The sequence below is a fragment of the Penaeus chinensis genome, chromosome 29, assembly GCF_019202785.1.
Source record: "Penaeus chinensis breed Huanghai No. 1 chromosome 29, ASM1920278v2, whole genome shotgun sequence".
Taxonomy (NCBI): domain Eukaryota; kingdom Metazoa; phylum Arthropoda; class Malacostraca; order Decapoda; family Penaeidae; genus Penaeus; species Penaeus chinensis.
The window spans coordinates 6,269,857-6,284,856 of NC_061847.1; the positions used below are offsets into that span (position 1 = coordinate 6,269,857).

Below are 15,000 nucleotides of genomic sequence, written 5' to 3' on the forward strand. Positions count from 1 at the left end.
ATACATACATACATACATACATACATACATACATACATACATATATAGGTTTATATATAGACATACATATATTCATACAATATAAATATATATATATGTATATATACATACATAAATACATATATATACATATGTATGTATAGATACATAACACACCCACACCATACCACACTACACTACACTACACTAAACTACACCACACCACACCACACCACACTACACTACACTACACTACATTACACCACACCGCACCACACCACACATTTGTGTGTGTCTATATCATGTTTCAACTGAATGATTTTTTTTGTCACTGCATTTTTTGTGAAAATGGCATGCACTATGACAGTTTGGATATATGTATGTAAATATTGTTTTCATATAATTTTTTATAATGGCAGTATATTGTCTTCCAAAGTAAAATATTTTTAACAAATGTTCCAATATATATGTACATACAGACTATTTTATGCAGAGATTATAATACACTGTCAAGAGACTAATATAGTGTTAAATGAATTTGAAGCCTGCATTATTTTTACCCCCCCCCCTTCTATTAAAATAGACTGATCACAACAGAGAATTTGTGTTGACCAGGGATTATCAGACCTGCTACTGCTTATAGTATTACTCTTCTGTCCTTAGCAACACAAAATTAAACTGACTGGGTTCCCTAGTCTAGTCCTTGTATTCATTCCTAGTCTAGTCATTGTATTCAAAATCATCATATGGAACAAATTATCTAGCCTGCAGTGTCTATGTTACTAGATGACACAACCTTAATTCAAAAGATAAATTGCAAGTTATGGAAACAAGTTCTCTCCATATGCCCTTCACTGGCCGAAAAAAGCCCGAGTCTTTTGGATGAATAGGTGTTGATAATCATTGCTGCAATCACTTCCCAGATGGGACCAACCACTCTACTTGTACTGGTCTTGTAGACAGGGGAAAATCTGTGTTCATGGGTATTTGATAATACATTGTCACCCAAGGCAGGGACTGTCGTGGGATTCCTGAGTCCAAGCATCCCAGAGTGAAGGAGGTGTCATACATACCCCTGGGCATTTATAGACGTCTTGCTTCACACTTACCAGTGACAACGTGTACCTATTGAAAAATGTAGGAAAGGACTGATTCAGAAGAGATTCATAATTTTAAACTGAATGGCCAGTAAATGAGATTCTCAAGGACAGATTAGTAGAGCGTAGAACGGTACAAATTGAACTGGTCAAAAGTATGAGCCCGTCCACACATACACACCATAGGGAGACAGAGAGTCTTTCCCTTTAGCCTACTGATATGCATCCCGCAAAGTAGGAACCTCTATGATATTATGAGATAATGTCGAGGTTATCCTCTTTAGGACAGTCCATTGCTACCAATCATCATCATCATCATAAGGGTGCATACGCATGACTGCGCATGGCTGCTCTTGCTCTCTCTCTCTCTCTCTCTCTCTCTCTCTCTCTCTCTCTCTCTCTCTCTCTCTCTCTCTCTCTCTCTCTCTCTCTCTCTCTCTCTCTCTCTCTCTCTCTCTCTCTCTCTCTCTCATTTTCTTCATTTCTCACACACACACACACACACACACACGTGTGTGTGTGTGTGTGTGTGTGTGTGTGTGTGTGTGTGTGTGTGTGTGTGTGTGTGTGTGTGTGTGTGTGTGTGTGTGTGTGTGTGTGTGTGTGTGTGTGCGCGTGTGATGGTATTCGATGATGCATCTCTCCATCGAGTTCAACTACCATTTTGTGCAAACCACCATTTTGTCAGACAATTTATGGCTGTACACGCTTTGCAACTCTTGAACAGTTAATGCCCTAGTACCAGACGTATGTCCCATTTTATTTTATCTATATAATTTTTCAGTGTCATTATTTAATCTATCTATCCACCTGAGGGTAACCATAAATAATGAAAATCGTCGGCAGTTCCTCTTGGTATTTCTAAAGATTGATCAGTTAAAAAAACAGCTTCCAAGTAATGTGTACCAGCGCCTAAACGACGTACAAATTACCAAGTACTCAATGCCATTCCCAGAACCCTGACAATATCCATAATTACCTAAACTTCAGCATAAACCAACCTAGAAGCAGACGTAGACGGTCCACTTCATTCCCAAACATCTGCTGTTGTGACATTCCTCTTGATATCAAGGTCTGGAATTGTCTACGTACCTGTTTTTGTACTTTTGGAAACCGCGATTACTAACTTATTTAGCTAAATTCTAGGCTTACACCATCCCTGGAAATCTTAGGCTATGTAAGTTTTGCATACCTGCGTTTGTTGCGATCATAGCATAGTAGATAAAGAAAGTTTTGTGTGTTGCCTGTTGGGCTGAGGGAACTCGGTGTCACGACGTTTTTAAAACAGGTCGCCTGTCACCTTATTTAGAAGCAAATGTTAATATCTGTCAAACCAATACTTTGACAATTCATTTAAGTTCCTAATTAACCGCCTTCCTCTCGTTCAACTGAAACAAAATTTGATTATACGAGAATAACAACGATCAGAGGAAACCAACAAGTCGGAAAATTACACACACAAAATAAGCAATCGAACCAAAGAAAAGAGAGAGAAAATGCAGTCGCCGCCCCCCGCCCCCACCTGCCCGCCAGAGCGTATCAGAGCCCGCGTGAACACCAAGACATACATGTCGGCCGTTTGTTATTTGGATCAGCCGCCCCGTTATCTTACCGCAAGGTCATCACGGGCTCTATCATCCGCCGTGGGGTCATAAACACTGAGTTCGTGATAAGTGGGCAATTGACTGGTCTGTCGATGTCCGTGCATCATGCATAATACGTTTGATTCTGATTATTAAATGCTTTGATTTAATTTCGCTTTTGTTTAAAGAATAAACTGCATTTTACTTCATTGTGACTTGTGAGATATGTCATATACTTTTTGCCGAACATTATGAAAGGCATCTGTAACGTATAGTGATGATAATGCAAATCATTTGATATTACGATTGTTATAGCTTGAACTAGATGGTTCCCAAACCTTTTCAGGCTGGCGCCACCTTGGCTTACAGGTGGATTCCTAGCGTCCCCCTCATACACACATACGACCACACTCTTTTTAATTTTTTCTATTTTAGTATGCTTCAAACTGAAAGCAACAAGATTAAACACGACCAAGTATTTCACTGTTAATCTAGTAAACTAATTTACTCAGAAGTTTTGTAAAAAACAAAAAAAAAAAACAAATTATTAACTGCTCCTACTGTCATCCTGTCGTATCCTTATCACCCCCTTTCCACTGCCCCAGGAGGACGTATCGGCTACTTTAACTGTATTTGTATGAGTTTAGTTTAAGGAACTATATTATTTTTAGGAAATACAGAGCAGTGTCTGAATATACGTTTATCAATTACTGAAGGGTACTGGTGATGTACAAAAAATATTTCTGTATGCCTGTCTGTGTTTCTAACCCCCCCTTCTCTCCCTATCTCTCTCTCTCTCTCTGTGTCTCTCTCCCTCCCTCCCTCCCTCCCCCCCCCCTCTCTCTCTCTCTCTCTCTCTCTCTCTCTCTCTCTCTCTCTCTCTCTCTCTCTCTCTCTCTCTCTCTCTCTCTCTCTCTCTCTCTCTCTCTCTCTCTTCCGAAATTTCTTACGAACTATATCCGACAACAAAGGTTCCGAGTTGTTGGTCTTATTTATGAGTTTATGAGACGGGGTTTTATGAGGTATGATCGAGCGTGTCTCGCTGAGAGGTAAACACACATGCCACATAGTCTAAGGAGTGTTATTGGGTAATATTTCGCCGATTTTTTGCTTCACTTCAAAATAATAACGATTAATAGATTTCAATCCGAACCCTGGTGTCCCTTTTTAACAATGATAATAGTTATTAAATTATTATTTGATTATTAGTGATACTTGATTTCGGTAATAAAGATTAAGATTAAATCGCAAGTTACCATTTCACATTTTAAATTGTTTTAAGGGGGAAAAAAGTGCGACCCGGAACAAGATGTCAAAAAAAACATGTTCCAGTGCAGAAAAAAAAAATCGTGACGTCATGCACTCTTGATGTTATCAAGGCTATATAAGAGAATCGGCCCTACTCTGTCGTGGACGGAGGGAATGGTGTGGCACATTATTCCTGCGATGAACATAGGAATGAGACACAAAAACGCTACTCTGGCGATGGCTGTTAGTTTGTGCTTCATGTGCTGTGACTTGTAGACTTACCAACCCGATGATACGGTATTTCCTTCCTTATCGAACTGCATAAGACAGCCGGAGGAACCATGGCTGACGACAAAGGAAACAGAAGAAGTCGGACTTCCGCCAGAACGTGACGGTAGGGACAGTCGATATGCGAATCGTATCCTCACGAGAACTGCCAGTTTGTGTGTTCAGGATCGACTGGCTTTCGACGAGGACCCGCCGTCGTATGAGATGATGTATCCTTCGAGCAGCGACGATAATAACGCCCTAAGCCTCAACAACTCGAAACTCGACTGTGGCATCGTGATGAGACCACGTAACTTGAAAGAAAACACGAAATCCCAACCAAACAGCAATCAAATCGTCCCTCAAACACCACCGGATACGAAGGTGACAAGCAGACCTGCCATCAAACACGGTGACTCCAAGCTGAAACTTTCGCAGGGGAATGAAAAACCCAAGCCAGAAAAAGTACTCCAGAGAAAAATCACACTGACCAAGCTTACGGAGACCCGTGAGAAGCTGATGGTTCAAGCTTCAGGACTGACAAAGGGCGCCAGGGAGACGCTTAGGTTAGTTCGTCTTATGTTGCTGAATTATGTGTGCATCTTTTGAAGCGAAAAGTTTGCGTCTGGAAACAAAATATTCTTAGAAAGTTATTTAGCCTTTTGACATACTGCAAATCACATTCAGGAATTCAGTAAATAAATGGTCCATTTTTACTGTTTTAATTAACCACACTGAATAACACGCAAACACACACGCACACGCAAACACACACACACACACACACACACACACACACACACACACACACACACACACACACACACACACACACACACACACACACAATTGTTCCATTTTAGCGAGTGTATTAACTGCGATATCTATGATGATTTCAGAGAGTTCTGTCAGAAGACGACAGCCCACGGCTTCAGTCACGTGGTAGAAAATGACATACACATCATTATGAGGATATTCTGGGTCGTCGTGACTTTTGTCAGGTGGGGCGACACTCGCGGCTGAGGCCTTTCTGGGTTTGCTGTTACTTTTATTTCACTTTTATTTTGTGGCTATAGGTGGTTCTTGAACTATTCACCTATCCATATATATATATATATATATATATATATATATATATATATATATATATATATACGTAAGAAGTGGTACAAAACCAAAGGTACCAACAAAGGAAAGAATTCATGAGGAAGGAATAAACGAGACGAAAGAGAGAAGAGAAAGGATAAAATGGATCACTTTCCAAATAGCCCAGGCAAAAATAAAGTTTGAAGTTACATTAACTCTCTATCATAACTCAAAAGATTGTTCCACAGCGTTGTAGTACCTATCATTGTGTTCCTTGAGAAATGATCAGTGTAAAGGTATGCAAAGGTTATTTCGTTTGTTTTACGTCAATAAAAACGAGTATATAGACTATCAGTGACACAGATCTGTTTTGAGAGCTGACTTTTGTTTGACAAATGGGGGAAAAAAATGCATTACTCTAAACAGAATAAAACCGTGAAATGATTCCCTCAATGAACAATTTTCCTCGGTAAGACAAATTACTGATTTTTCGTTCATAAGTGAGTTTTAAAAATATATAGAATATATTGCTAGCAAAAATGGAATCAAATCCCATCGTTTATCAGCAACCATACTGTAAGTTCATGTTTATATAAATAGTATCTAGATATCTGTTCAGACAATATTAATTTCTTATCTGAACGTGAGACGCATTCATTTGTCTCTTTTAATATATATCATGAGGCCGATGATTTTAGGAAGTTATTATAATGATAATGATGATAAAATGACATGATACATATACAATTTTACTGATACTAGTAATCATAATGAAGTTGATAACTATAATGTCAGTGTAAGAATTGAGGATAATGGCAGTAACATTAATGGTACTTTTAGAATTTTCTTTTACTTTGTTGATGACGATTTTGAAAACTTTTTTCATTTACTTTGCCGATTCTTTTTTTTTTTTTTTACTTTTAAGTTAGACACTTTTTATGTAGCTGGCCATTTATTATTATTATTATTATTATTATTATTATCATTATCATATTGCTTTTTAATTTTGATATTTCTTTTATGTTGCTGATGACGAATTATTTTTACTTTCTAATTCTGACACCCCTTTTTTTATTTCTTCGCTCCTCCTGCGTAGCCTTGGGGCCTTGTTGTCAGTAGGCTACGACGCCACCTACGCTGCCTTCGTTACAAAGCGACCCTACACGGAGGTGACCTACAGGAACAACCAGAGCACGGGAATCCGCCTCCCCGACATGACCATCTGCACTTTGTCGGGATTCTGGAAAAGCAAGATGGAGAGTAAGAGTCGTCTCAGTCTTGTTGGACCTTTTTTCTCCCTCCTCTCTCTCCTGCATATGTGTGTGTGTGTGTGTGTGTGTGTGTGTGTGTGTGTGTGTGTGTGTGTGTGTGTGTGTGTGTGTGTGTGTGTGTGTGTGCGTGCGTGCGTGCATGGGTGCGTCTGTTCTGCATATTAACCACATTCACCATCTTTTTTTTTTCTTTTCTGAGCAATACATCGGACGCAGAAACCACAGTCAGCCATTACACCACTTTCTTCTTCCCCCACAGAGTACAATGTGAGCAAGACCCTGGCATCCTACCTCCTCCTGGCGGTCCGCGGAACAGAGGTCATCAGCCCAGTGTTGAGTCGTGACCCCAAAAGGATAATATTGTTAAAGGATGAACTTCGGGAATACCTGGAAATGCACAAAGTCACGCTCGAGGAACTGATAACAATGCTTTCCCCAGAGTAAGTCGTTGGCTGTGGCAGTTCCTTGTAAGAGTCCTCCAGTGTCTTGCCTGTTAATTGATTGAAGTCCTTTAGAAGACGTTTCGAATGTTTAATAGTTACGCAGCCCGAAGTGATAAGGCATTTTGAAACTTGAGGCAATGAGATCATCACCTGGCCTTTTTTTTTTTTTTTTTTTTTTTTTTTTTTTCCGTGTTGTTTCTGTTTGAGTTTTCAACATTCTCTTATCGCTTCCCACATGCTTATTTTTTCTTAATATTCGTAAGACAGAATTCCCTTCCTACTGGCACTACAAGTTTCCAACTTACCTATCTTCAGTGAAGTTATGCTGAATATACTGTATAGTCTCAAAGTTGATTATTAATGATAAAAAAAATGATAACGGCGATAACTTCACATCACTTTACACCTGCTCAATCACCAGATGTGAGGAATTGGTGAAAGGATGCTACTCGGCGTCTCAGAGCCTGAGTAGGTAAGAGCTTTTTATCTTAGTTCCGCAAAACACAGATAATCTCAGAAAGGATAAAATATTACGTTGTTGTTGCCATGTTTTAGATATTTTGTTAAGTACAAGAAAGTATGACCCGGCACATTCAGCCACGCATTTTCCCCTTATCATTTAGTTCAATTAATACTCATTACCTCTTGCTGTAGTTCCCTGTGCTGCCAGACGGTGTTGAGGCCTACCATCACCACACTAGGCGTCTGCTTCACCACACTCAACCAGAATGGCTTGAGACTCAACCAGACTATTGCGGGACTGGTAGGAGGCTATAGGATTCTCTTCGATGTCGCCCTTCAAGAGTACATGGGTGGGTGTTCTCTTTTCTTTTTACCCTTTTTGATGACATTTAATATTTTTGCCAGTGGAAATAAACGCGATGTTCCCGAAAGAGTTGCCAGGAAATTGAAATAAGTAAGGGAAGGAATGAGAACTGGGTAGAAGGAGATATACGGGAGTAACTGCTTTGAGCCAAGCTAAAGTTTGGAGTGCTTGATTTCACTGTACGTTTTGTTTCACCTCCAGTGATTTTATCAGACATATTTTGTTCATTAGACACAATTGTAATTACAGCATTAGACTCACAGTCTCTTATCATAATTAGATTCAGTTTCACCCATAGTGTGTGTGTGTGTGTGTGTGTGTGTGTGTGTGTGTGTGTGTGTGTGTGTGTGTGTGTGTGTGTGTGTGTGTGTGTGTGTGTGTGTGTGTGTGTGTGTGTGTGTGTGTGTGTGTGTGTGTGTGTGTGTGTGTGTGTGTGTGTGTGTGTGTGTGTGTGTGTGTGTGTGTGTGTGTGTGTGTGTGTGTGTGTGTGTGTGTGTGTGTGTGTGTGTGTGTGTGTGTGTGTGTGTGTGTGTGTGTGTGTGTGTGTGTGTGTGTGTGTGTGTGTGTGTGTGTGTGTGTGTGTGTGTGTGTGTGTGTGTGTGTGTGTGTGTGTGTGTGTGTGTGTGTGTGTGTGTGTGTGTGTGTGTGTGTGTGTGTGTGTGTGTGTGTGTGTGTGTGTGTGTGTGTGTGTGTGTGTGTGTGTGTGTGTGTGTGTGTGTGTGTGTGTGTGTGTGTGTGTGTGTGTGTGTGTGTGTGTGTGTGTGTGTGTGTGTGTGTGTGTGTGTGTGTGTGTGTGTGTGTGTGTGTGTGTGTGTGTGTGTGTGTGTGTGTGTGTGTGTGTGTGTGTGTGTGTGTGTGTGTGTGTGTGTGTGTGTGTGTGTGTGTGTGTGTGTGTGTGTGTGTGTGTGTGTGTGTGTGTGTGTGTGTGTGTGTGTGTGTGTGTGTGTGTGTGTGTGTGTGTGTGTGTGTGTGTGTGTGTGTGTGTGTGTGTGTGTGTGTGTGTGTGTGTGTGTGTGTGTGTGTGTGTGTGTGTGTGTGTGTGTGTGTGTGTGTGTGTGTGTGTGTGTGTGTGTGTGTGTGTGTGTGTGTGTGTGTGTGTGTGTGTGTGTGTGTGTGTGTGTGTGTGTGTGTGTGTGTGTGTGTGTGTGTGTGTGTGTGTGTGTGTGTGTGTGTGTGTGTGTGTGTGTGTGTGTGTGTGTGTGTGTGTGTGTGTGTGTGTGTGTGTGTGTGTGTGTGTGTGTGTGTGTGTGTGTGTGTGTGTGTGTGTGTGTGTGTGTGTGTGTGTGTGTGTGTGTGTGTGTGTGTGTGTGTGTGTGTGTGTGTGTGTGTGTGTGTGTGTGTGTGTGTGTGTGTGTGTGTGTGTGTGTGTGTGTGTGTGTGTGTGTGTGTGTGTGTGTGTGTGTGTGTGTGTGTGTGTGTGTGTGTGTGTGTGTGTGTGTGTGTGTGTGTGTGTGTGTGTGTGTGTGTGTGTGTGTGTGTGTGTGTGTGTGTGTGTGTGTGTGTGTGTGTGTGTGTGTGTGTGTGTGTGTGTGTGTGTGTGTGTGTGTGTGTGTGTGTGTGTGTGTGTGTGTGTGTGTGTGTGTGTGTGTGTGTGTGTGTGTGTGTGTGTGTGTGTGTGTGTGTGTGTGTGTGTGTGTGTGTGTGTGTGTGTGTGTGTGTGTGTGTGTGTGTGTGTGTGTGTGTGTGTGTGTGTGTGTGTGTGTGTGTGTGTGTGTGTGTGTGTGTGTGTGTGTGTGTGTGTGTGTGTGTGTGTGTGTGTGTGTGTGTGTGTGTGTGTGTGTGTGTGTGTGTGTGTGTGTGTGTGTGTGTGTGTGTGTGTGTGTGTGTGTGTGTGTGTGTGTGTGTGTGTGTGTGTGTGTGTGTGTGTGTGTGTGTGTGTGTGTGTGTGTGTGTGTGTGTGTGTGTGTGTGTGTGTGTGTGTGTGTGTGTGTGTGTGTGTGTGTGTGTGTGTGTGTGTGTGTGTGTGTGTGTGTGTGTGTGTGTGTGTGTGTGTGTGTGTGTGTGTGTGTGTGTGTGTGTGTGTGTGTGTGTGTGTGTGTGTGTGTGTGTGTGTGTGTGTGTGTGTGTGTGTGTGTGTGTGTGTGTGTGTGTGTGTGTGTGTGTGTGTGTGTGTGTGTGTGTGTGTGTGTGTGTGTGTGTGTGTGTGTGTGTGTGTGTGTGTGTGTGTGTGTGTGTGTGTGTGTGTGTGTGTGTGTGTGTGTGTGTGTGTGTGTGTGTGTGTGTGTGTGTGTGTGTGTGTGTGTGTGTGTGTGTGTGTGTGTGTGTGTGTGTGTGTGTGTGTGTGTGTGTGTGTGTGTGTGTGTGTGTGTGTGTGTGTGTGTGTGTGTGTGTGTGTGTGTGTGTGTGTGTGTGTGTGTGTGTGTGTGTGTGTGTGTGTGTGTGTGTGTGTGTGTGTGTGTGTGTGTGTGTGTGTGTGTGTGTGTGTGTGTGTGTGTGTGTGTGTGTGTGTGTGTGTGTGTGTGTGTGTGTGTGTGTGTGTGTGTGTGTGTGTGTGTGTGTGTGTGTGTGTGTGTGTGTGTGTGTGTGTGTGTGTGTGTGTGTGTGTGTGTGTGTGTGTGTGTGTGTGTGTGTGTGTGTGTGTGTGTGTGTGTGTGTGTGTGTGTGTGTGTGTGTGTGTGTGTGTGTGTGTGTGTGTGTGTGTGTGTGTGTGTGTGTGTGTGTGTGTGTGTGTGTGTGTGTGTGTGTGTGTGTGTGTGTGTGTGTGTGTGTGTGTGTGTGTGTGTGTGTGTGTGTGTGTGTGTGTGTGTGTGTGTGTGTGTGTGTGTGTGTGTGTGTGTGTGTGTGTGTGTGTGTGTGTGTGTGTGTGTGTGTGTGTGTGTGTGTGTGTGTGTGTGTGTGTGTGTGTGTGTGTGTGTGTGTGTGTGTGTGTGTGTGTGTGTGTGTGTGTGTGTGTGTGTGTGTGTGTGTGTGTGTGTGTGTGTGTGTGTGTGTGTGTGTGTGTGTGTGTGTGTGTGTGTGTGTGTGTGTGTGTGTGTGTGTGTGTGTGTGTGTGTGTGTGTGTGTGTGTGTGTGTGTGTGTGTGTGTGTGTGTGTGTGTGTGTGTGTGTGTGTGTGTGTGTGTGTGTGTGTGTGTGTGTGTGTGTGTGTGTGTGTGTGTGTGTGTGTGTGTGTGTGTGTGTGTGTGTGTGTGTGTGTGTGTGTGTGTGTGTGTGTGTGTGTGTGTGTGTGTGTGTGTGTGTGTGTGTGTGTGTGTGTGTGTGTGTGTGTGTGTGTGTGTGTGTGTGTGTGTGTGTGTGTGTGTGTGTGTGTGTGTGTGTGTGTGTGTGTGTGTGTGTGTCGTCGCTCTCCAACTTCGCCAGCTCGCCCGCTGTGGCCGCCAACATCCAGGCCGTCCGGATTGCGCCCAACACCGCAGCCTCCGTCGCTCTTGACGTGACTAATGTAAGGACGGGACGGATGGTCTTCTGAGGATGAAAGAGGATTTAGGAGTGTGAAAGAGGGAGATAAAATGTGTAAATATGTAAAGCACGCATCGCCGTGTCCAGGCTGACTTTCAGTACTTCAACGAATCGAACTCACAATGTTGCATCGCACATGTTATCACATATACGCATCTCTCTCACGCGAACACACAACTGACACGTATTTCTCAGATCGACCACACAGATGTGTACCTGGACGACTGGCTGTGGCCCAACCCCAGTCCTCGTTGTGTGAGCGAGGAAAAGTTCTGGGCCATGAGCGAGGAGGAGCGAGCTTATACGGGGAGTAACCAATACTTCTCTTTGCTTTATCGAGACTGCCTTAACCATTTCTTCAACTGCTCGGCCATCCCGTTCATGTTCACCAATGATACAACTAGTGAGTGATACGGTTTTCGTAAATTACAATTGATCATTTTTTCGTGATAAGTTCTTAAATGAGTCTCTCTCTCTCTCTCTCTCTCTCTCTCTCTCTCTCTCTCTCTCTCTCTCTCTCTCTCTCTCTCTCTCTCTCTCTCTCTCTCTCTCTCTCTCTCTCTCTCTCTCTCTCCTTACTAACCTTCATTCCTACTAACCTCCCTTCCCCCCTCTTTCTTCTTATGCGTCTCCTCTGAAATGAACACACAGTGATTTTATAAGAGATAAAGTATGCATTCATATGAAACTGTAAGGGAGGTATCACATACAATCAGTATATTGTTATATCCTCTTGAATAATTCTCGAACAGCTTTTAACAACAGTCTCATAATTTCCAGGTGCGTGCACGCCTGAGATAACACTCTACCAAAGTAAAATAAATGACAAGATGATGGACTGTGTTCAGAATCACTTGAGCCAAATGGAAGAAGGTAGGGTGCATGTGAAAAGAAAGTGGAGGAGGTGAAGAAAGGAAGAAAGCGGGAAAAAATGATTTAAAATGTTATAATAAGGGAAAGGCGAAGAGTATAATAATAATAATAATAATAATAATAATAATAATAATAATAATAATAATAATAATAACAATAATGATAATGATAACAGTAATAATAATAATAATAATAATAATAATAATAATAATAATAATAATAACAATAATGATAATGATAACAGTAATAATAATAATAATAATAATAATAATAATAATAATAATAATAATAATAATAATAATAACAACAATAATAATAATGATAATAATAATAAAGATAATAATAATAATAACAACAATAACAATAATGATAACGAAACAACTACAATAGTAATAATGAAAACAATAATAATAACAAAAATAAGAACGAGAAAAAAGGAGAAACACATATTCCTGTTACCGAACTAACGCTGTACACATACCATTGTGCATCGGGAATAACGTAACAGATTTATCTTTTGTTTTTACAGATTTCGGAAAATTGTGCTTTACTACGACAATCAACCAGCAACTGAGCTACACTACTCTCATGGAGAATGGAGTACAAAGCATCATTGACAACCGACTGCTTCCTCCTAAGTAATTTTCTCTCTCTGGCTCTTGCTTTGCTACTCTCTCTGTATTTTTCTCTCATTCTCTCCGTAGATAACATATGTAAAACTCATTTCTTTTTTATTCAAAACAATATGTCTTGTATTAACCGAAGTTACAAATCTACAGGTGTGTTTCATTTCTATTGTATTGTATTCTGCATTCTAAGAATGTTGTTTCCCTACTTTCCATATAACGATAAAAAAATGTATGATTAAACATCTTATTCATAATCTCACAGCATAACCCTCTCCATGGTGAACATCTACTACACCGAACTGGGCTTCACGGAGTACTACGAACGTATCCCAACTTTCATTACATGGTTCAGTATGTATCGATCAAACACAACCTCTTAATTGTTAAATATAACCGTGCCTTTATTACTTATATAAACATTTCTAAAAGTTGATATAGGTATAACGCTATCATGAGACACAACTGTCACAGTGACATTTCTGCCTTTCGTACGCAATCCTGTCGCCATATATCTCAACCAAAGATTATGTTCTCTAGACCCCTTTTTCATCCCATAACCTCTCCTTCGTGTACTCGACCTCATATAATTAAACGCAATGTACCTTTCTGCTATCCTTCCAGGTGACCTTGGCGGGCAGATGGGGCTCTTCATGGGTGCCTCTTTCATCACTCTGGTCGAACTTATATTCACCGTGTGTTACGTCCTGCGTGTCCTAATGACTCGAGGCGTGAAGGCTCTCATGAATAAACTGTGTGGCAACAATACGTAACATGCTATATTATTGTGATATATTACTTTTAGTCACAGCTGTTTATTTTCTATTATACAGTGTCTCTAGTGGTCACTACCTTTAAGAAAGCATGTACTATACATTACGTTAGTTTTTAATCTATTAATTTATCTATTTCATGTTAGAACACTGATTTGGGCCTGCCATTTTCCAAGCTAATTCGTTCAAATGGGATATTAATATAAGCACTACATTATAAACTGCATAAATTCTTATCAGACTTAACCGTACAACTTAACCTTCTTCAATATCATTATTTGAATAATTTTATCAGGATATATCGTAGGAAATATAAGACCTGATGAATAAATATTCACCCAGAATATATTTTTTTTACCCTTACTGTAAATGTTTATTGTATCAGACAAGAAGGTCGCTGTGGCAAGCCTACAAGCTAGTGAATTATAATGTTTATGGCTAAGAACAGACATTAGTTCGTATTCTAGAGGTGTATACAGCAATATGGCTACTATTGTTCCACTGAATTGAATGTATGTATTGTTTTTATATGTGTGGATTTCTCTTTACTTAGTTATATGCAAGTGTCTACATTTGTATGTCTAATACACTGTCAACTGCCAGACTTTTATGGTAGTAGCATCGGAATGGTAATTTATCGGCATTCCTAATCAGTACTAACTGTCGTCGAACGTGGTCGTTTGTGAGGATTTATCTTCGGTAGATTTTCTTAATTTCGGTTAAAACAGTACTGAATTCCGTGTGGCCATACGAAGTAGATGAGGCAAGGTTCTGCAACTCTCCGTACTCTCCAAGGGGAGAATTTGGACTCGTCAGTAGACGAGGAAATTCAATTGTATAAGTTAGGAACCCATTAAAGGTACAAAGTTATTTCATGTGTTTATAATCGCCAATTGATATAATATTGTTCACAAAAATGGAAATCACACGTAAAATTGTACGTATTATTCATGTAACAAACACTGAGCCCGCTCCGGAGTGGAATAAAAATATGTTATCCGGTCGCCTATACGCGTGAATATATTTGAATATATTCCACTTGTTACTTTCTTTACTCAAGGGGAGTATAAAGGGTGGTGAGAAGGAGTATAGCAGTACTCAAATGGGTGCTTGGTAACAGCACTCTTTAAAGCCAGCAAGGTAAATGACCTACAACATGTGTTTGATTTGCGGGTGACCAATTGATAAAAGTTTGAGTCAAGAAAATAGGCACGTTTTAGAAAACTTACGAAATTGCATGGTTCGCAATAGCTCTCTCTCCAGTTCCTGAGTAATCTCAATATATGGCAAATTGACAACCTAAAACTTGCCATACATTATACATTACCTATACGTAGTGAAAATGGCAAGGTGAATGAAAATTATAATCTTCCCTTACATGCTATATACTAACAATCGCCTCGAAATAGAGCAATTACCAAATAAAATAATGAAATTACAATTCTATCGAACATTAGACGCTATGTAGCTAACCATAGAAAACTGAATACCCGCTAAGGGAAACTAAAATAAACCTGTTTATGCTGGCCC

The 15,000-nt window shown here is 40.8% G+C and overlaps 2 protein-coding genes across 2 annotated transcripts; both read left to right on the forward strand.

Annotated features, from left to right (window-relative positions):
* Nucleotides 1–3,612: 3,612 nt before the first annotated feature.
* On the forward strand, nucleotides 3,613–8,091 carry LOC125040841. The gene is made up of 6 exons (XM_047635599.1): nucleotides 3,613–4,740; nucleotides 5,074–5,175; nucleotides 6,357–6,520; nucleotides 6,791–6,971; nucleotides 7,396–7,446; nucleotides 7,629–8,091. Exons 1-6 carry the CDS (start codon nucleotides 4,400–4,402, stop codon nucleotides 7,888–7,890), a joined length of 1,101 nt encoding a protein of 366 aa, XP_047491555.1. The 5' UTR covers nucleotides 3,613–4,399; the 3' UTR covers nucleotides 7,891–8,091.
* A 2,989-nt stretch (nucleotides 8,092–11,080) lies between these two features.
* Nucleotides 11,081–14,341, forward strand: LOC125040758 (degenerin del-1-like). The gene is made up of 6 exons (XM_047635467.1): nucleotides 11,081–11,181; nucleotides 11,394–11,601; nucleotides 11,979–12,071; nucleotides 12,601–12,709; nucleotides 12,963–13,051; nucleotides 13,322–14,341. Exons 2-6 carry the CDS (start codon nucleotides 11,478–11,480, stop codon nucleotides 13,468–13,470), a joined length of 564 nt encoding a protein of 187 aa, XP_047491423.1. The 5' UTR covers nucleotides 11,081–11,181; nucleotides 11,394–11,477; the 3' UTR covers nucleotides 13,471–14,341.
* The last annotated feature ends 659 nt before the right edge of the window (nucleotides 14,342–15,000 follow it).

What these genes read in the sequence shown, in the direction of transcription:
- LOC125040841 (XM_047635599.1), top strand. Translation starts at nt 4,400, where the DNA reads ATGATGTATCCTTCGAGCAGCGACGATAATAACGCCCTAAGCCTCAAC. An exon ending in GGCGCCAGGGAGACGCTTAG is followed by an intron (nt 4,741 to 5,073) that starts GTTAGTTCGTCT and finishes TGATGATTTCAG; the next exon opens with AGAGTTCTGTCAGAAGACGA. An exon ending in ATAACAATGCTTTCCCCAGA is followed by an intron (nt 6,972 to 7,395) that starts GTAAGTCGTTGG and finishes CTCAATCACCAG; the next exon opens with ATGTGAGGAATTGGTGAAAG.
- LOC125040758 (XM_047635467.1), top strand. Translation starts at nt 11,478, where the DNA reads ATGAGCGAGGAGGAGCGAGCTTATACGGGGAGTAACCAATACTTCTCT. An exon ending in CTTGAGCCAAATGGAAGAAG is followed by an intron (nt 12,072 to 12,600) that starts GTAGGGTGCATG and finishes TTGTTTTTACAG; the next exon opens with ATTTCGGAAAATTGTGCTTT. An exon ending in AACCGACTGCTTCCTCCTAA is followed by an intron (nt 12,710 to 12,962) that starts GTAATTTTCTCT and finishes ATAATCTCACAG; the next exon opens with CATAACCCTCTCCATGGTGA.